Source organism: Equus quagga, chromosome 20 (genome assembly GCF_021613505.1).
Source record: "Equus quagga isolate Etosha38 chromosome 20, UCLA_HA_Equagga_1.0, whole genome shotgun sequence".
NCBI lineage: Eukaryota > Metazoa > Chordata > Mammalia > Perissodactyla > Equidae > Equus > Equus quagga.
Genome location: NC_060286.1, coordinates 19,827,770 through 19,855,591, shown reverse-complemented (window position 1 = coordinate 19,855,591; position 27,822 = coordinate 19,827,770). Strand labels below are relative to the sequence as shown.

The window sequence follows — 27,822 nt, the reverse complement described above, 5'->3', positions numbered from 1 at the left end:
AGGCAAAGGGAAGAGATGACATTCTTTTTTTATTGGGGCTGGGGAGGAGCTGACATTGCAGGCTGCCTTTCATTTTCTCACTCACCTGCCTTTGCTGAAGAGGGACGAGACAGTTTCTGGCTATAGATGTGTGCAGCACTTTGGAAAGAGGAAAAGGGACCAATGGTGTAACTGCCTGATCGACAGCGTGGCAGGCCAGCAGGGCTTGGTATGCTCTGTGTTCCAGGACGTATAGAGGGAGAAGCACTGTCAGGGACGGTGCTCAGTAAAATTGTTGGCTGGTGAGGCATGCTGGGGATAGCTGGAGGGATCTGAGATAAAGAAGAATGGTGGCCAGGCCCTGCTGAGAGGTCAGAGGTTGTAACAACAGATGAAAAATGGGTGTTGGGAATTTTCTGCAGAAGAGTAGCAGTAGGACCAGAGAAAGCAGCAGAGGAAGAATTGGTATAGACTAATTTAGTCTCTTTTTCTGCTGAAGTGGTAAATCCTATTAAAATAAAAACAAACAAAAAACAGATCATTTTAGAAAAACTGACATATAATCTCTATAAAACATGAAGTAAACATTTTTAAACATCAAAATAATCTTAGCATGAAACAGAAATCAAGAAAAATACAGACTTTAACGAGCATCCATCATGAACTTAATGAATTTTGCCTACTGCCACCACCCGGCAACAGAAATACTTCATTTTTAGTTCTTTCTAAAAGCTGGAGTTGGGACTACCTCCATCAACCAGAGCGAGAGTTTTACAAATGTCAGAGCATCAGGACAGTTTCAGGTAGTGACAGCTAACTCCTCTCCCTCTGCTTTTCACCCTTCTAGGAAAAAACAAAGTGCTCAGAATTTCTAAACACTAAGAAAGCGAACAATTCCTTGAAAGGAAAATAGGTTATCAGTAGATAAGAGGAAACTCTAATGGAAAAAGAAAAACAAAGAAAAGGAACTTCTTTAGGGTAACGTCTCGTGCTCTAGAATCATTTAATATCTGATGACTTTGTTTTTCTTTTGGGGACTTAGAGCTCAGCAAATCTATTTAGATTTCAAGTCACTCACGAGATAATTTATCAGAGTGAATTTCTGTTGCCTGTTGCTGTTTGGGTTGCTTTATTTTCACTTCTTCTGTTGTCTCAGGGTGATCTGAAACGAGAAAAAGATACTGACCTTGGGCTTTCCTACTAATCGAATGCTAAAGCATTGCTCTACATATAATTTTGTTTCCAAAATACAACACAACTAGTGATCAATGCTAGGAACCACTGCATATCTCACCACACTTTTTCAAGGATGGCCATAACCACAGTCCTGTTGAGTGGACAACCAACCACATGATTCTTAACTATCCCCAACCCCAGCTCCAGCTATCCGAACCAGGGAAAGATACTTAGACCCTGGGTAGCCATCCATGGACTGCCAACAAGCTAGGATATGCCTGGAAAAGAAAATAGGTAATGGCAGTCAGACACCTCTGCCAAGAATTCAGACTAAGTGAACTAAGAGACCAAGCTGGTTGGTGGTACCCAATGGAGCAAGGAAGTCTTAATACGTATGGAGCAGGGCAACTCCCAAGAGATAGAAAGAAGAGCCCCAGTATTTGTTGTTGATATTTGGATACCACAATAGTTCTGTATTGTAACATAAATCCTTGGTTTGACTTGAGTAAGCTGAGTGAGTTTACTTGAGATAAGCTGATCAACATATTCAATAACAAAATCACTCTAATAAATTAGGTTTTTTCTACCACAGAATTTTGAAACAGGATAGCCAGAGCTAATCACATATTTAGGGAAATGTTCCAAAATCTTTCTCAGGGGCTAGGTTCATACAAAAACTTAAGAAAGGCCATTTTACAGATCATCTTTCATAAGGACAGATTAATTCTCTTATCATCTGCACCAGCAGTGGTAAAACTGTCACATATTTGTTTGCTTATGTTTGAAATGAGTCTAGATATGATCAAACGTCATGTTTCCTTGAGGTCTTCCTACTGCCTCTCTGGGCAGTAGTTATTCTTGATAGGTATAGATCTTCTTATGTAAAGGCAGTCTCCAGAATTTCCAAGGACCCATCTGTACAAATAGGTGCAGCCAGTACATGCTGTTAGGGCTTCTCCATTACCGCCAGGGGAAAATTTCCATCTGAACGCCAGTCTAGGCCCTGACCTCCCTAGGTTAACACACTTTTCCCTACCCCAACCTCATTACAAAAACTCCTCAGCCTCCCTTTCCCAACACTGCTATAGGAGCTTCTCAGAGCATCCATCAACTTTTTTCCTGTATGTACTCACCCAACTTCATCCACTAGATGATAAAAGTTATGAAGTCGAGGACTATGACAGTCTTGGTCATTGTATACCTAGCAACTATCACAGTGTCTGACACATAATAGGTGCTCAGTAAAAATGTGTAGCAGGAATGAATGAACAGATGAATAAACTAGCTTCAGAACTCAGACAACCTAGGAAAGCTCAGAGGGCTGGACTCAGAAGGACTTCTAATAATACAATAATTCAATTATACAGTGAGCTAAATAGGCTTTTGTGGACTAGCCTCTGAATCTAAACAGGTTTTAAAACATTAACACTGTTTCTTCGGGAAAACTCACTCTACATTTTAAATGATCAATTATGCTGGCTATTTCCACAATGGACTGTGGTAAGCTTAAGAGCAGGGAACATGTCTCCATCCTTGAATCTAGTGCTTAGCACACGAACAAAATGAGTTTATTGATTACCTGTCTTACACTTCCATGTAGATTTTAAATGAATCTTACATTTAAAGCACAAAACTTTGTTTATAACAGAGTATCACTGCAATTTTTTGATCACACGACATGAGCTGGTTTGGTCCACACCAACTCAAAAATGCCCCAGTCCTGGAGTTCCCCAGCCGTAAGAACTTTAGAAGTGCATGGGGACACTGGATTATCACACTGTCTGAAGTAAGCTAACAGCATTTAGGGCCTGGGACTAAGAATATTAGGCAACCCACCAGGTATAGAACAGTCCCACACAACAAAGAATTCTCCTACCCCGAATGCCAATGGTGGTGAGCTAGAGGAAGCAAAAATTTAATAAGTGAGAAATAATCATTAGGAGAGGCAGAAGGCCACAGATTAAGACCATAAGCTCTGAGTCAGGCCAACTAAGGTTCAAATTCCCGTGCCACCCCACGGTTACTCAGTCTCTCTCAGCTTCTGTTTTCTCGTCTGTAAAGAAGTTTTATAATAGCACCTACTCCATATGGTTTTTGGAAGTAAAAAAATAATATCACAGCCAGCACATAGCAATGTAAGTGGCTTCCTAAATATTAGCTTATCATTAGCTTGTCTTGAAACACTCTCTGCTGTTAATTACCAGGAAAAAAAATCAGACCACGTCCCTCTTCTGCTCTCAGGACAAAAATGTAATGCTTCCTCATCTCCCACCCCTACATTGTACCATGTCACCACCTTGGAGTCTATTAGTGCTGAAGCAGAACATTATTGTTGGCTCTCCTTTACATATCTCATTATTTCACTTGTTCTTCTTAGTTTTCATTAATTAACCAACATACTTACCACCCTTTGCCCCGCTATCAGAATAGCTGTTGCTGTTTTTAGAGCTTTTTGAGTGAGTCCCCAGGAAGACACTTGCAGACTTGTTTTTTTGGGTATAAAAAGTCAACACCTCCTCCAGTTCAGCCTCACTGAAATGAGGAGAGAAAGAATGATCAGAACAGAAGCCGTTCTGGAAAATCTTTCCACCAAATATTATTATGGAAGTAGAGTAAGCTGGAGAAGGGGAAAATGAAAAGCACAAGCTGAAAACCCCCTATTAAGAGACAGTTAAATAGGAATATAAATGAAGCAATCTAAAAAATTTACAGCATGCTAAGGCTTTATTCACTCCACAGTGAATTTTCTAGATCTACATTGTCCAATATGATAGCCACTAGACATATGTGACTATTTAAATTTAAATAAAATTAAATAAATTTAAACATTCTTTTCCTCAGTTATACTAGTCACATTTCAAGTACTCGGTGGCTACAACACAGAAAGCCCTATGGGACAGCCATGCTCTAGATAGATGTCAACAAACTGCAGACTGTGGGCCAGGCCTGACCAGCAGCCTGTGTTCGTCTGACTCCCAGCTAAGAAGGATTTTTATATTTTAATGAAGAATTTTCTATAAACACCACATGTAGCCCGCAAAGTCTAAAATATTTATTATCTGGCCCTTCACAGTTTGCCCACTCCACTTCTAGATAATTAAAGTGTATTCACTTGTCATTTTAATTACCAGTGTCAGAAATAGAGAGACCCACCAATGTTAACCAGGGAAGAATTCCCTAACCAACTACACAATGAAAGAGTGAACTAGATGGTCTCTAAGGTCACTTCAATTATTGAAATGATCTACTCTTTACGAACATCTACAAAATGGAAAGTACAAGGAAATAGATGAAGACCTAGAGGATTCATCCAGTAAACATGCTATGCATGGAGTTTGTAACATTTGTAGCAGCTTCTCAATGGCCTTTTGCATTTTTTTCCTGGAGCCTGGCTAGGTTCCAAATAAATGGCCTTCAAATAAGCAAAGCACTCCAGCCTTATTACAAAGAACCCATACCCAGTCTTCAGGATACACTGTAACGACAACCTAGGAAACTGCTTCTATGAGTCTCAGAATAAACCTCAAGGTCTCCAAAGCAGCAAAGTGCCACAAGAGAAGCACCTCAAGGAACTATCAAAGACCTAAGGCTGAGGTTGCAAATGGGCGACTGCCTCTGCCTGTCAGTGTGTTTTATTTGGCCCTGTGCAGAACCCTGAAAGGGAAAGGTTAAGGCTGGTCAAAATACAAGCTGCTTTAGAACTCCCATTTTATCCTCTGCCCACTTTATGAGTTATAATTCCCTGCCTGACTCCTGCACGTGTGTGAACTTACCAACCCTGATAAAGGTCTCTGTGTAGTACCCTAAATATAAGAAAATAACTCGTGCAGTGACGTCAGCATCATGGCACAGTGAGTCATTCCCCTTGTCTCCACCCTCTAAGCTATAACCAGTCAGACATCCAGTGACCAACAAAGAACTCCCTGCACAGCACGCAGAGCACCTGAGTGATCCATGCATCTGGACACCTGAAGGTGGGTGGACTGGACCCCAAGGAGGCAGTGGAACTAGGGGAGTAGCCCCCTCCCTCTCCCTCAGTGGCAGTGATCCAAAACATGAATCCTCATGCCAGCAAGCATGCCAGTGAGCAAAGGCTGCAAGGGCAAACAAGGCACCTGGGGCTTGGCCCCTGCCCACCATGCCAGCAGTGGTGGGTGGTGCAAATGTCCTGAGGCTTTAGGACACACAGGACAGCCGGCAACCTAAGGCTTTAGGACACAAAGCAGAGCTGGCAATCCAGTCCCCTTCCCATCCCCCAGTAGTGACGCCAGTCCTTCCAGCACTGGGGACTATATTCAATGCATGAATTTCCCCAGCAGGGGTGGGAATCCCGATCCAAGGTTTCAGAGCAGAGCATCAGCATGTGCGTGCCAGCTCTGGCAACCAGAGCTGTGGCGCTTGCCCCTCCCAGCAGTGGCAGGTGGCACACGTCTTGAGGATTTAGGACACAGAATAGAGACCTGGCCCCTTTCCCTCCCCCAGCAGTGGCGCCAGTCATTCCAGCAGTGGGGACTACATCCAATGCATAAATTTCCTCTGCAGGGGCAGGATATCCTGATCTGAGGTTTTAGAGCAGGCTACCAGCACACATGCTAGTGCCAACAACCAAAGGCTGTGGCCCCTGCCCTCCCCCAGTGGTGGTGGGTGGCACACACACCCTGAGGCTTCAAGACACAAAGCAGTACCAGCGACCCAGCCCCCTTCCTCCTCCCCTGGCAGTGGCACTAGTATCTCCAGCAGTGGGGACAGGAACCAAAATGTGGATTTCACCGCAGGAGCAGGGTGCCCTGACCTGAGGTCTCCAAAAGCACACAGGTGGGCGCCAGCAACCAGAGACTGCAGGACTGCGTGAAAACTTGTGGCTTAGCCTCTATTCCTCCCCCAGCAGTGGCAGGTAGCACCTGCAACCTGAGGCTTCAGGAACCACAGAAAAACCAGTGACCCAGTCCCCAGTGGCGGCACACCAAACACCAGCTCTACCAGCAGCAGGGCTGCATACAAGAATCTGGGCCAGCAATAGCAACACCTGTGGACCCAGAGCCCCCAGCAGCAGTGGTTGCCAGCACCCCCAGATAACCCAAGAGCAGCAAAACAGGTGGAGCACAGGGCAGCAGCATCCAAGCCCATGGAAAGCCCAAGAACAAGTGGGGGAACATGAGACCCAGGTGACCTGGAAGCAGCAGAATTGCTCAGAGCCTAGTGACCCTGGTGGCAATACCTGAGACTGCAGTGACATCAAAAGTAGTAAGGCACCAGCAACCTCAGAGGCAAAAGCAGCACAAGCACTGCTGATGCCTCTAGCAGAGGCAATGGAGGCTGGAAAGTGCAGGCTCTCAAATAGAACCAGAAGCAGCTCAGAACCAAAGTAAGCAAAATTGTACCCAAAAAAGAAAGGTGGTTACTACCACAAATGCATAGGCAGAGGATCAATTCATCAAACACCATGAAGAACTACAGTAACACGACAGAACAGAAGGAGAATGACAGCTCTCCTGAAAGCAAACTTGAAGTCACAGATTACAATCTGACTGACAAAGAATTTAAAGTAGCTGTCATAAAGAAACTCAACAAGTTACAAGAAAACTCAGAAAGACAGTTCAATGAACTCAGGAATAAAATTAATGAACAGAAGGCATACTTCACCAAAGAGACCGAAGCTCTAAAAAAAAAAAAAAACCCAAACAGAAATTCTGGATATGAAGAACACAATTAATGAGATAAAAAACAATATAGAAAGCAGAAAAAATAGAGCAGAGCTTATAGAGGAGAGAATCAGTGAGCTCAAAGATAGAAACCTAAAAATGATCCAGGTGGAAGAGGAGAGAGAACTAAGATTTTTAAAAAATGAAGAAATTCTTTGAGAAATATCCAACTCAATTAGGAAAATAAACATAAGGATTATGTTCTCCCCCAAAGGGAGAACAGAGGGAGAAAGGAGCAGAGAGATTATTCAAAGAAATAATAGCTGAGAACTTCCCAAACCTGGAGAAGGAACTGGACATGCAAGTACACTAAGTCAATAGAACTCCTAATTACATCAATGCAAAAAGACCTTGTCCAAGGCACATAATAGTAAAACTGGCAAAAGCCAATGACAAAGAAAAAATATTGAGGGCAGCAAGAGAGAAGAAAATAACCTACAGAGGAACCACCATTAGGCTTTCAGCAGATTTCTCAGCAGAAACCTTACAAGCTAGGAGAGAGCAGAATGACATATTCAAAGTACTAAAAGACAAAAACTATCACCTTGAATAGCCAAAACAATCCTGAGAAAAAAGAACAAAGTTGGAGGTATCACATTCTCTGAATTCAATTATACTATAAAGCTATAGTAATCAAAACAGACACACAGATCAATGGAACAGAATAAAGAGTCCAGAAAGAATCTATGGACAGATAATCTTTGACAAAGGAGCCAAGAACACACAATGGAGAAAGGAAAGTCTCTTCAATAAATGGTGTTGGGAAAACTGGATGGCCACATGCAAAAGAATGAAAGTAGACCATTATCTTATACCATACACAAAAATTAACTCAAAATGCATTAAAAACTTAAGACCTGAAATTATAAAACTCTTAGAAGAAAATATAGGCTGCACACTCTGACATCAGTCTCAGCAATATCTTTTCGAATAGTATGTCTACTCAGCAAAGGGAAACAAAAGGAAAAATAAACAAAGGAGACTACATCAGATTAAAAACCTTCTGCAAAGCAAAGGAAACGACCGACAAAATGAAAAGACAACCCACCAACTAGGAGAAAATATTTGCAAATCATATATCTGACAAGGGATTAATTTCCAAAATATATAAAGAACTCATACAAGTCAACAACAAAAAACTGAACAACCTGATGAAAAAATGGGCAGAGGATATGAACATTTTTCCAAAGAAGATATACAGATGGCCAACAGGCACATGAAAAGAGTTCAATATCACTAATTATTAGGGAAATGCAAATAAAAACTGCAATGAGATACCACCTTACACCTGTCAGAATGGCTATAATCACCAAGACAAGAAATAACAAGAGTTGGAGAGGATGTGGAGAAAAAGGAACCCCCATACACTGCTGGTGGGAACACAAACTGGTGCAACCACTATGGAAAACAGTATGGAGATTTCTCAAAAAACTAAAAATAGAAATACCATAGGATCCAGCTATCCCATTACTGGGTATTTATCCAAAGAACATGAAATGAACAATACAAAAAGATGCATTATTCACAATAGCCAAGACATGGGAGCAACCCATGTGCCCATCAATGGACGAATGGATAAAGATGTGGTGTGTGTATATATATATATATATATATATATACACAATGGAATACTACTCAGCCATAAAAAAAGACAAAATTGTGCTATTCGCGACAACATGGATGGACCTTGACAGCATTATGCTAAGCAAAATAAGTCACACAGAGAAAGACAAATACCGTATGATTTCACTCATATGTGGAAGACAAACACTTAGATAAGGAGAACAGATTAGTGGTTATTAGATGAAAAGGGGGTGGAGAGAGGGTGTCAGGGATAAAGGGGGACATGTGTGTGGTGACAAATTAAAAATAGACTATTGGTGGTGAACACCATGCAATCTATACAGAAAGTGGAATATAATAATATACACCTGAAATTTACACAATGTTAAAAGCCAAGATGACCTCAATAAAAAAAAAAGACTGATGCTACCACATATTGCCAACAACCAACATTTAATCCACAATCAGTAGTAAATACGTTCCAATGTATTTTATCTCCAAATCTATATCATCAGTGAATAGTATATATTATTCATTTTTAGTACCCCATTAGGCCTGATAGGGGACTACACGTCACTTTTTTTTTCCATCTTTTTTTTTTGTTGGAGGAAGATTAGCCCCGAGCCAACATCTGCCGCCAATCCTCCTCTTTTTTGCTGAGGAAGACTGGCCCCGAGCTAACATCCATGCCCATCTTCCTCTCCTTTATATGTGGGACGCCTACCACAGCATGGCGTGCCAAGCGGTGCCATTTCCGCACCCGCGATCTGAACCGGCGAACCCCGGGCCGCCAAAGCAGAACATGTGAACTTAACTGCTGCGCCACTGGGCCGGCCCCTACACATCACTTTTAAAAGGTTTCTTTTTCTCTCTTTTTTCATATTTATACACTTATATATATATCCCTAGGAAGATCTAGAAATTATTCTTTTAACTTTAAAAGTAGAGACATTTTCTGAACATAATCTAGTTTTTTTCTTTTCCACGTTTATGATATTTATATAACTGTTTCTTCTTTTGTTTCTATACCTGCTTTATCAATCATGTCACTCAAGACCCAAGAATGTCAACAAAATCACGTTACACAATTATGAACTCCTGCAAAGCGATGTGTTTGTCTGCTGTGAGTTTAAGCACATGATACTGAGGCTACAGTTAGTCTGGAGGTATTAAACACAGATCGTACTATGCTGGTGATTGATAAACCACCATCTGACTTAACTCTACTGATTTTCAACGCCTGATTTTCTACTGCGACTTAGATAGGGGAAGCCTAATTAATAGTGTTATATCAATGTTTATCCTTTATTTTAGTGGTTTTGTACAACTCTCTAATTTAGAATAAGGCCTTCCAGTGTGAGTCTTACAAAATTTAAAATTAAATGTCTTTGTTACCTCTTCCTTTGGAAACACACTGTAAATGGACAAAATGGCCTGCCTGATTTGTATCAAGATAGAGAGCCAAATGTTGAGATTTTCAATCCCTAGAGACCAGCCCTAAGCATGAAGGACTTGCTCTATTTTATATAAATTAGGCGTAACCCTCAGAGTGCTGAGAAATTGCCAATTCCTCAACCCACTCAGTGTAGGCAAAATTTGGTCATCCCCACTGCATCAGTAGGTCAGGGATAAATTCATATCCAGTAAACACTAGAAGCCTCTAACTTCAACTTTCCAAAGGGCTCGCTCAGCACTTCAAGTGGTGTGTATTTTGAAGCCTGGCTAGAAATATAGCCCAGATACCCAGCAGCAGTGTTTTGATAACTGAAACCATGACAACAGCAACGTAATTGGCTGAGATATGGAGAAGCCAAGCCTAGGAAACTCTTTTCTCCTTCTGAGAGTGATTTTACCCACATCCACATGTTAGAAACAAGGGGAATACTGGGAATTCAATGAAGCAGTATGGAAGATGGAAGACGACAGTTTTTATTAACCAAGAATGTCTTCTACCTTGCTTGTTTGATGAACTCTTGAAAGTTTTCCGTATTCACCCCATCTTCCTCTTCTTCCTCAAGTTTTTTCTTCGATTTCTTTTCAGCCATTTGTTCTGTTTCCTACCCAGTCCCCAACACCCATAGAAAAACAAGATAAAAATGACTCCTGATAAATGCACACTTCATCATCTTGTTTTATGACCCCTGGGTTAACTTGTCTTTATAGCAAAGACATTTAATTCCTCCATGCACTTTCGCCATCTATAAATTTGATATACTACTTTCTTCCCTTATTTCATGAAACACTTTGGAATTCCCAAGTAAAAGCTGCAGAATAAATGTAAGCTTTTATCATGTTTTTACTTTCTACTCACCTAGTCCATTGAGAAAAGAGCTTTTCATAGTAGCTTAGTAATGTCTACAGTCACACTTGTAGCTTTAAGAGTATGACAACAGAGACACTGTATTCTGTTACAACTAGGGAGAGGAAAGATAGCTCTTGGAAGATACTCCTATACAAGCATCCAAACTGAATAAATTATTCACTTATATAAGACATAAAATTCTCAATAGATCTGGAGTAAACTGCGGCTATGGATTTGGTGTGTTGATATTCTACTAGCCATTCGACACATCTTTACAAAAGCCATTTAAATTTCCAGGCCTCAGCTTTCCTTTCCGCAAAATGATGATACTACTTTTTCCCCCAAAAATGATATTTCTAAAAGCATTCTGAAACCCCTGGCTATAAGATGCTTTGCAAAATATTCTAACTAAATAGTATATTTCCTGGGCTTGGTTGTAAAGTGATGTCACTGTATAAAACGTTCTAGAGAAAAAAGTATAACTCTCTCAGGAAAGAAGATTATGTCATTATATTAAATCCACAGTTCAAATTTGCTCCCAAATAGTCAGTTCACCACTGTCTACAGGCACAACAGTGACAATGCAATCACATAGCCCAGGATTCATCTCAGGTGTAACAGTGCTCAAAAGGAGTATGTCTTTCGATAAGCATTAACTAAGGCCACTGGACCTCCAGAAGTAACAGTAGCTTTTCAGCCCAGCTGGGTTAAGGAGTGAGGTTCTGCTCCCCATAACAGTCACACATGGGGGATGATGATGCTAGAAAAGAGAAGAAGGACCTCTCTGCCCAGCTGGACAGAGGCTTCTAGCCTGTTTAGTGTGTGGCAATCTAAAGCACAGGACTAACAAATAAACCACCTACCTTGTTGTACACAATGATAAAGTCACCCAGTTGGTGGGCCAGGATTCTTCTGCGTTCTAGAAGTGCCAATCGTCGACTGGGTAATACCATCCTCAGTGAGTGCTGGAGGTTACTTGATGCTCGCTTGAGGAAACGAACCACCAGCTCCTACAAATTACAAGTCATTGGCGGGAAAAAAGCAGGGATTGTGCTAAGCAACAGAAGGCAAGCTATAAAGGGATTACACAACAGAAATGTGAGAGGAGTATGTATACTATACATGTCAACAGATAAGACCCAGAGCAAACACGTTAGGTATAAGAAGGATACAGAAAAGCAAAGCAAAACAAAGCAAAAGAAACGTTCTCTTCCCTCAACAAACTGGCAATCAGAAAATCAAAATCAACTATGTATGCAAATAACTATGTAATAAAGTAGTGGCTGTAAAAGAACCATAATTCATATACAAATAGTACTATAATAATTAAGAGTGCAGATATTGTTTGCATAGGGTAATCAAACAAAGCTATTTAGGGAAAGTAGCATTCAAGGATAGGTAGTAGAAACTAAAACCATGGGAGCAGATAAGTCACCAAAATGAGAAGGCAGAGAAAGAATACAGAAACATTCATACTTAGAGATAGGAAAGAGGAGGAAGAATCAGAAAAAAAAATAAATAAATAAACGAAAAAAACCCCAAGGTAGAAACACCAGAAATGCAGAAAGGAAAGCCAGGAGAAACTAGTGTCACGCAAAACAAGGGAGGAAAGGGTCCCATGTCAAAAGCCTCCAAGAGGCTGGAGTTGCAAAGGACCACGACCAAGACAAGGCCCTGGATCTGGTCACTGTGAGATAATTTCAAGAGAACACTTTCAGTAGAGTACAAGGAATAGAAGGAAGGGGTTAAGAAACGCATGGGTAATGAAGAATATCGGTGAAGAGTAGAAACTACTGATTTAAAAAGTTTAGTGATAAAGGGAAAGAAAGAACTACTATAATGCTTGAAAGGTGATAGTGTTTTTTTTTCCTTCCCCAAGTATAACGGAGCTTTTAGAGCTGGGATTGGTGAGGAGGACACAGTGGAAGGTCATTCAGGGGAAGAAGGGATGCAGCTCACCCAAGATGGGGTAAAGGATTCTGAAATCTGAACACATACCAATCAGTTCATTTATAACATCACAAACGCTTCAAAGAGAGATTTTGCAAAGACAAGGGCCTTAAAGATGATTGTTCCTTCCTTCCCACTCCAAACACAATAAAATCCCCTTAAGATGGTAGATTTTGGGACCTTCTATTGACGTGCCTTCTGTGAGCTATGTGAGAAAGAATTTCTAATCTTAACCAGGACCAGAGAAGGCAATTTTACACCTACCTTCCTCATAAACAAGGCCACAATCATCAGGTAATGGGATTAGGCTTTGCTCTCTAGATATATTTTCAAAAAGGAATGCACAGAACTAGGATTAAGTTTTGCAGTGATGATCCTAAATGTTCTTATAAAAAGCCCCATGGAAATCCTCTGTGAATCCCAAGCCAGCAGTTGCAGTGGTTATTCTCCTCTGAGCTATTTTTTTCTTCTTGAATTTGATTTGGGTTCATTGTCTTTTGGTGCCAATTTACTCCAGCATAAAGAAGGAGCCTCACAACCAGAGGGTTGGGTTTCATGGTTCTACTCTGCCGTCTTTACTATAGAGTGGTTAAAGCTACTAAATTAAAACATTATTTTTTCATAGTGGAGCAGACAAACTGACTCTCAATAAAGGCAGTTTCAATTTTCCACTTGGAAAGAGCAGAACTAACATTTTCCACTGATGGTTGAAGGATTATTCACAACACACAAGGTTTTATCTCCGGGTTGTATTGGCTACTTTAAATTCACAAGTTGTTTTCTGGGATATCCATCATGTTTTTATAATAAGCCTGGCACCCTGTATGCCTCCTGTATATGGAGAACTGAAGATTATGGTAGGGTCACCACTGAGTTGGATAAACGATGCAGCTTTCTCATACTTAAACATCCTTCTCTTTTCAGAACAGATCTCTGTGGTTATAAAGGCTAAGGAAGGACTGTCCCTTCTTCTATAATCATTGACCTTACCAAAGAGCTTGAAGCTCCCTGTCATTCTGACCCAAAAAGAAAAACCTTGCTAGAATATTAAATTCTAGGCATGTTCAAATGACTGATATGCAGTAAAAATTACTACAAAGTTTGTTTCCAGTAATCTAAGAACTTTATAAAGTAACAACTAGTAAAGAAAAAATGTTAAAATGGAGGATGGTACATTTTTAGAGGGCCTATGATAAAGTGCGGACTTTCCAAGAGCTAATTTGACCCCTCAGGACAGAAAATAAATGCCTTATGATGCAGGGAAACAATAGAAGAGTAAATAATGTACAATTACAATATCTGGGTTCAAGTTCCAGTTTCGCATATAAGCTGTGGGACAACAGGCAAGTTACTTCCATTCTCTGGGTCTTTGTTTCCTCATTTGTGAAATGAGGACGATAGTGCTTCCCTCAAAGTGTTAATAAAACATGAAGTTGCTTGAGAAAGACCTCTATAAATTGTTATTCTTCTCGAGGGCTTTGCACAGGGCCTGACATCTAATGAGCAATCAATTCCTATTTTCAGAACGAAATAAACTGACGTGCTCAACACATAGTGTGATGTACATGGCTCCAGATCCAAGATGTACTTCACATTAAAGTAAGAGAAATCTATAACCTATACTATGGAATAATTCTTTCATCAGAAAAACATATTGCTCTTTACCTTAATAGAAAAGAAAAGAAAAGAAAAGAAAAAGGGAAAGTAAAAAGGTTCCAACAAGAAGAGCCTCACCATCTGTTCATCCTCTTTGGCAGCCCAACTGGCACTGAACGTCTGACCTCCACTGTCTTTCATCAGGCGAATTTGAACATGCTGGAGATAGGCAGAGAATGCTATTCGGGCCTGTACTTTGCTATAGAAATCCAAAACAACACACCATTATGAGACAGCAAGGTAAGCCTAGCAAATATGTACTTCCCTCTCTCGAAGTGGCCTTTGAGGATCCTTCTATTGGGATGGCCAAGAAAAACGAAGCCCCTCACACAGTCACTGAATAAAGATTCCTTCTCAATAGTACACGAGATTTTTTTTTCTATTACAAGAATCAGGGAGGGAGAATCCTATTTATTTTCTCATTATTACCATGGGGGAAAAAATCAAACAAGAATAGAAAAATCAGGTTTCCCTCTATTATAACTTATCTCTGAACTTTTTAACAACTTTCTTGGGGGAATGGACAGAAAAAGCACTGAATCTTCAGAAGAACTTTTGTATTAATGTGGAAGGATTTTTCTGCCTTGGAGGCCCTTAAGAACATACTTATCAGTTAGTGCAAAAGTATGGCTTTGCTATGGCAACTAATATTTCTGGTGTGCAAAAGCCTCCAAAGCAGGAAATAGATAAATCCTACAAAGGAACTTTGGAGACCAAATTTTAAGGCCATGCTTTTCTTAACTACAAGACGGGAGTGGCTGGAGCCCAGAACAAATGAGTGAGGGCCAACAGGGTCTGGCGTAGAACTGACGGGCTAGGACGAGCCCAGATGTTCAGTGGGAAAAAGAAATCCTCACATACAGTAAAACGCACCTCAGTGACATCACTGAGGAACCCAGCTGATTTCTGCCTGGTGGTCCAGGTTAGAAACAGGGAAATCTGAGAAGCCATAGTGGGGAAGACAGAAGTATGAGAGAGACACTGATGATTTTCACTTCAGCTGCTAACTGTAGCAGATCTGTTTTCCTTCAAGAGAGATTATGGTTATTACTTCAGCTGATCGGCCTTCTGACACTCCAGCCAAAATTACATCAGCGAAGATTAGGGCCCAACACAAACTTTGTTTACAGTCCTCGCACATGCAATCACTGAATGCTTTCTCCTCACTGTTCCTCCAAGGCTAGGATGAAGGACTCGTCCAGAGTAAACTGGAAATCCTCAGCGGGTCTAGGTCTAGCTTCTACGTGTGTGCTGAAGGGACTGGAGGGAGGGCAATCAGGTTGGGAAGTAGATTTGCTTTGGAGAGTTTAAAACAGAAGATCTTTAGAGCATGAAATGTAAGTAAGGCTACATCTCTGTTACTAACAGAGGTAGTTTATGGGAGCACAATATGATTTTGAAGAAATAAATGTATATTTTCAAATGTTTCTCAGCAAGGACAACGATTATATTCTTGTTTACTCAAGATGATATACCCCTTTCCCCTCAACCATTCCCATAAGTTTTACCTCCACAACAAATTATTTTCAAGTCAAAATAATTGAAAAAGATTCTCAATTTTGGTCAACAAATTCACTTGTAATATACTGAGCTAGAAATGGCATGCGTCAGACACCTCCAAATGTAACAGAATATCTAATTTTATTGAATAGCTCTCTAATACTAAAACAAGAAGGATTTTTAGATGAGGGAATTATTGCTTGGAAGTTGAGATTTCAATCATCATTTGGTTGCAAGTCAAATGAGCAAGGATTGAGTTTTCCATTTCTATAAACCTTATTAAAGAGATCTGCAGAAGGTTCATCCTAAAGTTGTCTCTCAGTTAGTGGACACATTGGTCAGCTAGTCATTTGTAACAAACAAACCAAAAAAAGATGAAAGAATGCAAACTAGAATGATCTATACTGAAGTAATCTATTTTTAAACAATAAAAGCCTACGTGGATCCTTGGTATACAAAATATACAACTATGGGACTGGGGCCTGGAGCCTCAAATCCTTGCCATGGACCTCCCCCAGACCTCTCAGTAACACTGAGATGTCCCAGAGAATGACAGGCGGCTCCAGGAAACCCAGTCTGAAAACCACTGACTTACATTAACACACCCTGCAATTACAACAGTTTACTCACTGAAAGTGAGATCCATAAAATTTATGAAGAAATAATTTATTTCTATAACAGCTAAGCAGAATGTTGTTGCTGGAAAGGACCTTAGAATACAGTCCAGTGGTTTTCAAATGCTCTATTCCAATTCAGTGGAATCTTTCTTCCCCTCCAGAAAGCACACAAAGACAAGTGTTTGAAAGACACTTGTCTAACCCCATACTTTCGCTTAACAGAAAAGGAAACTGAGGCATAGAGAAGCTCTCTTGACTTGCCCATGATCACACAGCCAGTTGGTAAGTACTAAGAAGCCAGAGCCTAGGTCTCCTGACACAGTTCAATGTGCTATTCTCTTTCTCCAGGACACTGTTCCAAAGCTTAACTCTATTCCTCCAACCCCCAGACCCCACGATCACCCTCCACCCTTGCAGCATAAGAACTGACCTTTAACTTAGGAAACAAAGGCATCACGCACAAATACCTAAATTTCCCTCCCCTTTAACTTCTAACTACTGCATTCATCCTCCAGTGCTTTCTTTCTGACTTACAGGAAGAGATACCCCTCCACTGGCCTCTTTCCACCTCCCTTTAGGACCCTTCTTTTTCAATATATCCATTTCTGCATCTCTAATCCTCTTGCCATCAAATCCTTCCCCTAGTCTATAAACAAGCTCCAGAATCCCTGCCTTAAAAAATCTTTTCTCTCTTAGCTTCCTCTTTCATGCATTCTCACCTTCCTTTCATCGACAACCCCTCTGAAAAAGCTGACACTTGCTTTCTTATTTCTTCAACTTGGAATTTCTCTTCCACCCACTAAAGTCCATCCCAGGTCCCAAAGGCAGGAGTCTCTTTTCATTCCCCATCCTAACTCTGGGCTGTCTGAAGCACTCTACAGCTTGAAACTCTCATCTTGTAGCTTTTACCATAGTACTCCCTCCCAGTTTTATGTCTACCCCTCTAACTGCTATTTCTTGGTCTCTTTACTATTAAACACTGGTTTTCCCCAGGGCTCAATTCTCTTCTTTTTCTCCTTGTCTAAGCTTGCTGAACTAAACTGAATTGGACAAGCTTATCCACTCTGAAGTTTGTAACTACCAACTGTATAATACTGTTCAACTCTGCCTTCAAAGCTGTATTTTCACCTATCTACTGGACGTCTTTATCCCAAAGCACTTCCACCTCACGGTGTCCCAATGAAAAGCATTATATATATGATGAAATCAACTCCTCTGCTCCTCATACTGACTGATGGCATCACCAAGTTGCCAAATTTGGAAAATTCAGTCTCTTGGAGTTTTTACATCTACAGAGACCAAGCCCTGTCAATTTAACTTGCAAATTTCATTAAGTCCGTCCCATTCTCTCCATTCCTACAGCCACTGCTCTGGTCAAGGCCTTCATTTTCCTGGCTCTGGACTATTCTAACACCCCCTAACACACCTCTCTGCCTTTAGTTCTCCTCTTGTCAATCACTAACCCACAACGCAACCAGAATTTACTTTCCAATTCAAAATCTGACCATATCATTCATCTGCTTAAAAATTATCCATCTAGAAAATAAAGTCCAGGTTCCTCCTGAAGGCCTTTAGGATCAAATGACATCCAACTTCTTAGTCTCATTTCTTACCACACACTTCTCTCCATGTAACTCCACCACGCTAATCTGTATTTCTCAAACTCGCCAACCTCATTTCAATTTCAGGGCCACTATACTTGCTGTTCTGCCTGCAATATTCTGCCCCCTGATATTCACGACTTAGCTCCGCCTCATCATTCAAGACTCACCTCAAAGGTTACCTCTTCGTGCCCGAACACCACAATCTAAAGAAACCCTCTGCCTAATTACACTCTAACATTACACCCTGTTTATTGTCTTCAGAGCACTTCTTACTGCCTGAAACTATCTTGTTCTTTGTGTACTGTCAGTCTTCCCCACTAGATCATAAGCTCCACGAGCCTGTCTTGGTCTCCACTGCTGACAGCATACAGCTTAGCATAATTGCTGACCCAGAGCAGTGCTCAATAAATACTTGTGAAGGGACGGGATGAATGAGTGTACTATCACACCTCTGTGCCTTTATTTCCTCCACTAGCACTCCCACACTTAGCTGTCACCTCCCAAACCTCCTGAAGCCCTACTCATCAATCAAAGTCTGGTTCAAACATCATCTCTTCCCTAATGTCTCTCTAATCTTCCCAAGCAAGACCAATCACTCCTTTTACTGTATCCTCAGAGCACTTTGTCCATATTAGGGTCATAGCCCCGCTCTTTAAGTGTCCCCATACTAAACCATGAGCTTCCTGAGCTCCTTGTCTCAAGCTTGTCTCCTTGCTCTTAGTGACTGACACTAAAACCCAGCAATTATTTGTCTGGCCAGTGAGACCTGGGTTTGTATCACAGCTCTATACCTTGGACAAGTAACCTCTCTAAGGTTCAGTTTCCTTATTAACAATAATATCAAACCACAGTCATTATTCACAGGACTGCTGTGATTAAGAATTGAAAAATGGCTGAAAAGACACCAGCACAGTACCTGGTACACTGTACAATTTAGTTGTTATCAATTTTACTATGATAATTACAAAAGGTACATACCTAAGATTGCCATTATCTTGCAGAATCTGCATCAGGTTGAATTTAGGCTCTGACTCCTGAGTCTCAATTTTGCAGCACTGTTCACCTTTATTATTCCATTCAGGAACTTTCACGGCATTTTCTTTGGGTGAATGTTCTACCATAACGGTCAATGAGGGTGTGTATTTGGCTTGATTTTCTCCAAGGGACCCTGCAGACTCCTCCTGGGAAGCTTCCTGTTCTTCATCTTCATTGTCTAAAGCAACTTCTTCCTCCTCTTCACTCTCTGTCTCAGCTTTAACATTCATTTCAGCTGGATGAGTAATCACTAAATGCGAAGAATCACTAATGTTGCTGAAAAAAGGATTAAAGTTTCCACTCTCCCAATACCTTCCTTTTATCTTTTTGGTAAAAACCCATTTCTCTAACTAAGACCACAAATATGTAAAATTAACAGCATACACATGTTACTCTCCAATCTTATATAGTCTGAAGACCTACTAATGATCTTTATTAGAGACGTTTCTCATCATAATACCAATGGCTGTCTCACGACTTAAGACAAAAACTATCTTCACAGAGCAATCTCTAGAGGGTATTAGGGGTTTTTTGAAGGGCACCTTTCACGGAGGCCCAAAGAGCAAGGGAATATCTTTCTATCCTATGTTTATTCATCATCCTTCTACTGCACTGCCTTGAAAGGTCTATGAGGACAAGGACCATATTTTTTTAATTCACCAGTGAAACACCAGTGACTAATGCATCTGATACAGGTGCTAAACAAACCAGGGAAGGAGGGAGAAAAAAAGGAAGTCAGTCAATCAGTCAGTGACAAACAGACCGATAACAGGGGAGAATCTGGAAGAGAAAGAAATTCCCCCTTGTCTGTTCATGTTTAAAACATTTACGTCATTCGGCAATATGAAAGGATGAACTGGACTTAATATTTAATCACGAAAGACCTGAACAATAATGCTTAGGATTCCATTAAACTGAAGCTAATATTATTTCTAAAGTATCAGCAAGTTATGTGATGCTGGAATAAGAACAAAAGCCAAATGTGTGTGCTTCAGATATTCTTCAATACAAATATTACAGAGTGGAAGATTTAAAAATTTACCATCCTTTTCAAATTAAGTTTCAGAGGAAAAAGCCTACACAAAAAAATTAAGTATACGTGATCAGTAAGGTTCTGATTCACTAAGTATTAATTAAGAAGCTGATTAACTCAGTCTGGCAGGATCTGGGTAATAGAGTTTGGTGAAAGCTCACCAGCAGGTACCTGGGTATTTTGGCCTCATTGCCCTCAATCTGCCACTCCGACGTCTACGTTTTCGCACCTCCAAAGACAGGAGCTTCCTCTCATAAAGAGCAGCATGCAGCTTTGCCTTTGAATTCATACTCTCGACTTTCAATTCTGGTGCTCCATCAGCAGCCATTCTAGGAAAAAGCAATATGGTAGCTACAGCCTTTAGAAAATGCTCTCCTTTATTATGACAGAATTCTGTAATGATGACAGACTGGGCATGGTCACTCTAGTGAATTCTAAAAGGTTTGACAGATAAATGAGAATACTGGAATCTACACTAAAACTTCACTAATGGCCTATCTGAATTTGTTAAATGTTCTGAACAAAAACATATCTGAAGACAACGTTTAAGTATGTTTAAGTATTCAGTAATACCGGCTGACTGTTTATTGCAGAGATCATAAAGTGCTACCCAATGCCTAATACCTTAAGAATGACTGGGAGACACTGGTAACATTTTCATTCTTAGGCTGGATGGTGGCTAGAGGTGTTTCTTTATTGCTATTCATTAAAACTTAGAATCAAACAAATATTCTTCTGAATGTATACAATATTTAATAAACAAAGATTTAGCAGAGGTTGAAATGAGGGGAAGAACGGCTGATAACCTGTGAATATGGTAGCACAGAGCTGAGGAGACTAAACAAAGATTTAGCAGAGGTTGAAATGAGGGGAAGAATGGCTGGTAACCTGTGAATGTGGTAGCACAGAGCTGAGGAGACTCAGACGGAAAGTGTCTTAGTGAAAAGTTACTAAGACCTTGGGACACACTACGTCTTAAGCATTCCAACATGAGGAACTCCTCCCTTAGAGCATACTCAGTTACAGGAGGAGGTGGGGAGAGGTGGCAGAGACACTCCAGGTGTTGAGTACAGGTCAGGAGTTTGAGTCAGAGGCACAGACAAGGGAAGGCAGCAGAGGTAGGACAAGGCCAAATTCAATCAGGTCATGAATGGGAAATGGGATGGGGAAAGGGGATGGCAACAGCTACACTAGGCATTAGTCAAAGTAACATAAATCCCAAATTAGGGAAGTGAGAGGTATCAGGCCCAATCCAGACAAAGAGTGGGCAAAGTACAGAGGAGGCAGAGATAACAAGGTCACCAAAGGGAGTGAAGGTTCTTGGTCATTGTCAGAAAAGATGTATCCACGTTAGTGTCTGAAAGCAGCCAACTCTGTATACTCAGAACTCAAGATCTAACTGGTTGGCTCTGAACTTTCTCCCTCTTGAACTCTCTAGAACTCAAAGTGTATTCCCTTTGAGGTTAAGGAATCATCCTCGTTCCTCTGGGAGTTTACAATCTCTGGGAATGATGGAAAGGCTGTGTTTTTTGGTCTATTTAGGACTTTTGGGGATTTCTGGGTAGATGGGTTGGATAGTAAATCTTTTGGAGGCCTTCTCCCTAGAGGAGGAAATTGAGCCAAGAACAGGGAAGGTTATGACATTCGGGGCAGAAACAGGAAGCAAATTAGTGAACTTTAAAAACACTTCAAACCCAGCATATCATAGTCCCAACAACTGAACACTCCGTCCCCTGCACAGTTGTGAAAATAAAGAGATTTCTAGGCAATTAAATAATAAAGAAAATAAAACACATCTGATATTTTTAAATAACAACTAAGAGCTTCTAAGAATCCCTGAATAGACAAAAAATCTTAACTAGTACAAGAGATGGTGGCAGGGACTGCTGGGAAAGCGTGAATCTGATCAACGGAATGACAGTTCTATGAGGGCAAGCATGTCCTGTTGACCACTGGATCAGGGATGCTTGAGACTGCCCAGCACACAGCTGTCATACCATAAATGTCTTTGAATTGATAAACAACTGAATTCCCTATAAAAAAGTTGTAATGTCTTTTAGCTACATCTATTTCATTTTATCTTTCCAATGTTTTATTACGAAAATACTTAAACAAGAAAGTTTAAAGATTTGTACAGTGAACATCCATATATTCACCACCTAGTTTCTACAATGAATATTTTACTATATGTGTTTGATCACATATATATCCAATCTTCCATTCTTCTATCCATCCATCAATTCATCTAATTTTTAAAGCATTTCGAAGTTGCACACAGACATCAGTGCGCTTTGTTCCTAAACACTTCAACATACGTATTATTAGTATTTGGACTTTAATATTTGTTTTATAGGGCTTTGGGTTGTTGTTGTTTGGTTTTGGGAGGGTTTTTTTTTTGGTGAGCTAAAAACTCCACACAGTGAAATACCCAAATATTAAATGTCCATTTGTTGAGTTTTGAGAAATGCCTAGAGCTGCATAACCCAAACTCTAACATTACTATCCCCTCAGAAAGTTCTCACACCCCTTCCCAGTCAATCCCTCCCTCACACTCCTAAAGGAAACCACCTTTCCCAACTGTTTCATCACATATTAGGTTTGCCTGTTCCAGAAGTTCATAAAAATGGAATGATACAGTATGACCTCTTTTGGGTAAGTCTCCTTTCATTCAGCTTGTTTTTGAAATTCATCCATGTTGCGTGTATCACTATTTATCCCTTTTAATTGCTGAGGGTTAGTCTACTATATCAATAATCCACAGTCCACCTACTCTCCTCTTGCTGGACATCTAGGTTGTTTCCAGTTTTGGAATATTATGAATAAAGCTGCCATGAGCATTTTGTACAAGTCATTTTACAGCTAAATTTTTCATTTCTTCTGAGTAAAGATCTCAGAGTGGAATTTTCTAGGCTTTCTAACAGACTGCCAGACTTTCGAAAGTACATGTACCAGTTTATGCTGCCAGTGACAATTTATCAGAGTTCCATTAGCTCCACATCCTCACCATTTGATTGTCATTTTTTTTCCAGCTTTACTGAGGTTTAATTGACAAACTGTAAGATATTTAAAGTGTACAACATGATGATTTGATATAATTTTAGCCATTCTGCTGGACATTTAGTGGTATCTCATGATTTTAATTTGCCATTCTCTGATAACCAGTGTTGTTAAGCACATTTTCATAAGCATATTGGCTATTCACATATCTTCCTTTTGAAGCGACCAAATATTTTACCCACTTGTAATTGGATTGTCTTTTAATTATTCAGTTGTAGGAGTCCATTCTATTTCCTAGATATCAGACCCTGGACAGATGTGTTTGATGAATATGTGCTCTCAGTCTATGGCTTGCCTGGTTATTCTCTTTTTTTTATTTTATTTTTTTTTTATTGAGTTAATGATAGGTTAGAATCTTGTGAAATTTCAGTTGTACATTAATGTTTGTCAGTCATCTTGTAGGTGCACCACTTCACCCTTTGTGCCCACCCCCCACCCCACCTTTCCCCTGGTATCCACTAAACTATTCTTAGTCCATAATTTTAAATTCCTCATATGAGTGGAGTCATACACAGATTATCCTTCTCTCGCTGGCTTATTACACTTAACATAATTCCCTCAAGGTCCATCCATGTTATTGCAAATGGAATGATTTTGTTCTGTTTTACAGCTGAGTAGTATTCCATTGTATATATGTACCACATCTTCTTTATCCATTCGTCTGTTGATGTTGCCTGGTTATTTTCTTAACAGTATCTTATGATCAATGAAAGTTTCTAATTTTGAGGAAATCTAGATTACCATTTTTTCCTTTTTGCTTATTGCTTTCTGTGTCATGTCTAAAAACTTTTGCCAGGCTCAAAGTCACAAAGATATTTTCCTCTGGAAGTTCTAGAGTAATTGCTTTTATGTTTTTGTCTATGAATCATCTCTAATTTTTGTGGGAGATACGGGGTGAGGTTCATTTTTAACAATATAATATCCAATTCCAGGCCCACTTGTTAAAAAGTTTTCTTTTCCCATCAGATTACTTTAGGCTTTTGGTTTAAAGTCGAATGACGGTAGACGTGGGTCTATTTCTAGGCTCCTGATTCTGCTGCATTGCTCAAAGTGCCGCAGTTCTGATTCCTACAGCATTACAGCACTTCTTTAAGTCAGGCACTCTAAGTCTTCAAGACAACGCTGCATATTCGAAGTCCTCTGCATTTCTATACAAAACTTTTTAAAAACAGTGGGTCAATTTCTATAAAAAAATCTACTAGAATAATCTAGAATAAATACTACTAGATTAGTTTGAGGAGCATAGATATTTACAATATCAAATCTTTTAATCCATGAACACAGCATATCTCTCCACTTATTTATACCTTCTTTAATCTCTTTCAGTAATATTTAGTAGCTTCTACTGTATAAGTATTGAAAATATTTTGTTAAACTTATCCCTAAGAATTTCATATTTTCAAATGCTATTGTAAATGGAACGTTAAATTTCATTTTCCAATTATTTACTGCTAGTATATTAAAAAAACAGCAGATTTTAGTATATTGACCCTGTGTCCTAAGACCTTGCTAAGTGCACTTGTATGTTCTTATAGTTATTCTATAGATACCTTAGGATTTTTTACTAACGTAATCATGTCATCTAAGAATAAAAACATTTTAACTTCTTCCTTTCCAATCTGTATGCCTTTTCTTTCTTTTTTTTCCTCCCTTGCTTTATTGTACTGCTTAGGATCTCTAGTACAAAGGGAATACAAGTGGTGAAGAGCGGACACTGTGCCTTATCATTAATCATAGGGGGAAAGCCTTCAATATTTCACCATTCAGTACGATGTTAGAAATAGGTTTTTCAAAGAAGACCTTTAACAGATTGATGAAATTCTCTTCTATTCCTGATTTACTAAGAGTTTTACTACTCATAAACATGTATTGAATTTCATCAGATGCTTTTTTTTGCATCTAATAAAATGACCACCTGGTTTTTCTCCTTTGTTTAATATGGCGAGTTATATTGACTAATTTTCAAATGTTAAACCAACCTTGCACTACTGGGAAAAATTTCACTTTAGTCATATGTATTATCCTTTTTATATACTGGTGGATTCTATTTGCCAATATTCTTTTAAGAAATTTTGTGTCTATGTTCATGAAGATATTAACCTGTAATTTTATTCTTTTTTTTAACGTCTTTGTCAGGTTTTCGTGTCATAGTTATGCTGGCATCATAAAAAGAATTGGGAAGTGTCCCTTCCAATATTTTTTAAAGAGTTTGTGTAAGATTGGTGTTATTCTTCCTCAACTGCTTGATGGAATTCACTAGTGAAACTACTGGGCCTGGAGTTTTCTTTGTAGGAAGGTTTTAGATTTAAAATTCAATATTCTGTTGTTGTTTTTTTTTTTAGAAGATTAGCCCTGAGCTAACATCTGTGCCTAAGTTCCTCTACTTTACATGTGGGACGCCTGCCACAGCATGGCTTGATAAGCAGTGTGTCGGTCCACACCCAGAATCCAAACCAGTGATCCCTGGGCCGTCAAAGTGGAACATGCGAACTTAACTGCTGCTGGACCCTCACTGGACCCTCAAATTCAATATTCTGAATAGGTATAGGGTTATTCAAAATTTCTATTTCAGCTTGTGTCACTTTTGCTAAGTGTTTCTTCCCCACAAGGAATTCAGACATTTCATATAAGTTAAATAGTGGAATAAGGTTGTTAATAATATTCTATTAATATCCTTTTTACGTCTGTAGGATCTATAGTGATAGTCCATCTTTCCTAGCTGATACTGGTAATTAATGTTCTCTCTTTTTTCTACAACAGTCTACCCAAGAGTTTATCCATTCTGCTATCTTATCTATGAACAATTTTGGATTTTATTAATTTTCCTTATTGTCTTTTATTTAATTGATTTCTGCCCTTTATTATTTCCTTTCTTCTACTTACTTTGGGTTACTCTTCTTTTTCCAACTTCATAAAATAGAACACTGATCAGTGATTTAGTCCTCTGTTTTCTAATATAAGCATTTAAAGCTGCAAATTCCCCTCTCTCGCACACACACACTACTGGTAGCTGCATCCCACACATTTTAATGTTATATTTTTATTATCATTCAAAATATTTTCTAATTTCCATCATGATTTCTTCCTTTATTCATGAATTATTTAGAAATGTGTTGTCTAATTCCCAAATATTTGGAGATTTTCTATTGTTATTGATTTCTAATTCCATTGTGGTCAAAGAACTCTGTATGATTTTAATCCTTTTCACGCTCCAGCATATAGTCAGCCATATGCCACCCTTCATTTGCTTACACTCTAAAACCCCTACTGATGGCAATATCAAATAAGTGCCAAAAAATAAATGACAGAATCCACTGATCTTCAAATATGCTTGTCAATTAAGATTCTTTTTCTAATTTCCAAATTGATAATAGTATACTCTATGAAGCACATTCCTTACTAAAAACTGGAGAAAACTTAGAAATTGTGACTTTCATTTGGAAACAATGATTTCTCTCAGTTTTCCCTTAATTAAATGGCAATCATATGTTTTTCTTCTTAAGAAAAATTAGACTTATGCTTCAAAAGCTTTGGATGAGAAACCAAGTTTATCTTAATTCTTAAATGTAAAAAAAGCCAGATATGGGAGGTTTCTTCCTTACTGTTATCATTTTGCTCTTTTTGTTTTTAAAGATTTTATTTTCCCTTTTTCTCCCAAAGCCCCCCAGTACATAGTTGTGTATTTTCGGTTGTGGGTCCTTCTAGTTGTGCTATGTGGGAGGCTGCCTCAGCATGGCCTGATGAGCGATGCCATGTCCGCGCCCAGGATCCGAACTGGTGAAACCCTGGGCCACCGAAGCAGAGCGCATGAACTTAATGACTCAAGCATGGGGCAGGCCCCCTCGTTTTGCTTTTTAAAGAGATTCAGCACAAAGGGGAGTTATGTAATGTCTCAAACCAGAGGGTGTGTTCAGGGTTAAGAGCTTTTGTTTGGGTTGTAATCTTCAGTTGGGCAAGGCCATCCCAGTCCTTCCCCTAAGACCTGTCTCTCTGCTCAAATGAAGAGACACAGGTATTTTGCACACTTTTAGTTCCATGGCAAACTGGAAGCAGTTCTGCTCAGTCCTATTGGGGGCAGAGCTCTGTGCCCCAAGTATGTCAAGGCCAAAACATGACCTCTTCTTTGAATCTAACATGAGAGTAGTCTTGAAATCTCATTAATACTTGGATCTCTCTCACATAGCCAAACAAGAACACCATTATTATCCGTTGAAATGATATACCTGTAGTTACAAAAAAGTAAATCCCAAGCTTGGTTTACTAAAAGTTGCCACAGAATAGTGTTTCTATAGGAAACATTTTTATATTATTCTTCAAGCTGAGCCAAACTGAAAATGGTCATATAAAGTATCATGCTTAGTCTGTGCACAGTCATACATTATGCACATGGAAAGAATTTCTCAACTTTTAAAAGTCAGTTACCGTGTTCTTGCTGTCAATAAGCTTCTTCTTGGGTTTCCCCTACAGAAGTAGAAAGGACAAGTGGGTTAGAGCACTATGCAGATATTCTCCCCTGAGTTCACACACACACATTCCTGAGATCTGTACTGCACAGGTTCAACATGGAATTATGCCAGGGAAGGCATGTAGGGGGAGAAGCAGAGAGATAAACTGAGAACACGCTCAGAAAGAATAGAGTACCTCAGCT

At 39.6% G+C, this 27,822-nt stretch overlaps 1 protein-coding gene across 1 annotated transcript in view; it reads right to left on the bottom strand.

Moving 5' to 3' along the window:
* Positions 1 to 27,822, bottom strand: part of TTLL5 (tubulin tyrosine ligase like 5) — a 273,379-nt gene that overhangs the window by 159,487 nt on the left and 86,070 nt on the right. Inside the window, exons 19-27 of the mRNA XM_046647530.1 lie at positions 27,597 to 27,635; positions 20,289 to 20,446; positions 19,028 to 19,334; positions 14,407 to 14,527; positions 11,586 to 11,732; positions 10,374 to 10,477; positions 3,560 to 3,687; positions 1,058 to 1,141; positions 86 to 487 (exon numbers count right to left, since the gene is read on the bottom strand). Of these exons, the coding sequence (XP_046503486.1) occupies positions 86 to 487; positions 1,058 to 1,141; positions 3,560 to 3,687; positions 10,374 to 10,477; positions 11,586 to 11,732; positions 14,407 to 14,527; positions 19,028 to 19,334; positions 20,289 to 20,446; positions 27,597 to 27,635 (1,490 nt within the window). The remainder of the gene's footprint in view (positions 1 to 85; positions 488 to 1,057; positions 1,142 to 3,559; positions 3,688 to 10,373; positions 10,478 to 11,585; positions 11,733 to 14,406; positions 14,528 to 19,027; positions 19,335 to 20,288; positions 20,447 to 27,596; positions 27,636 to 27,822) is intronic.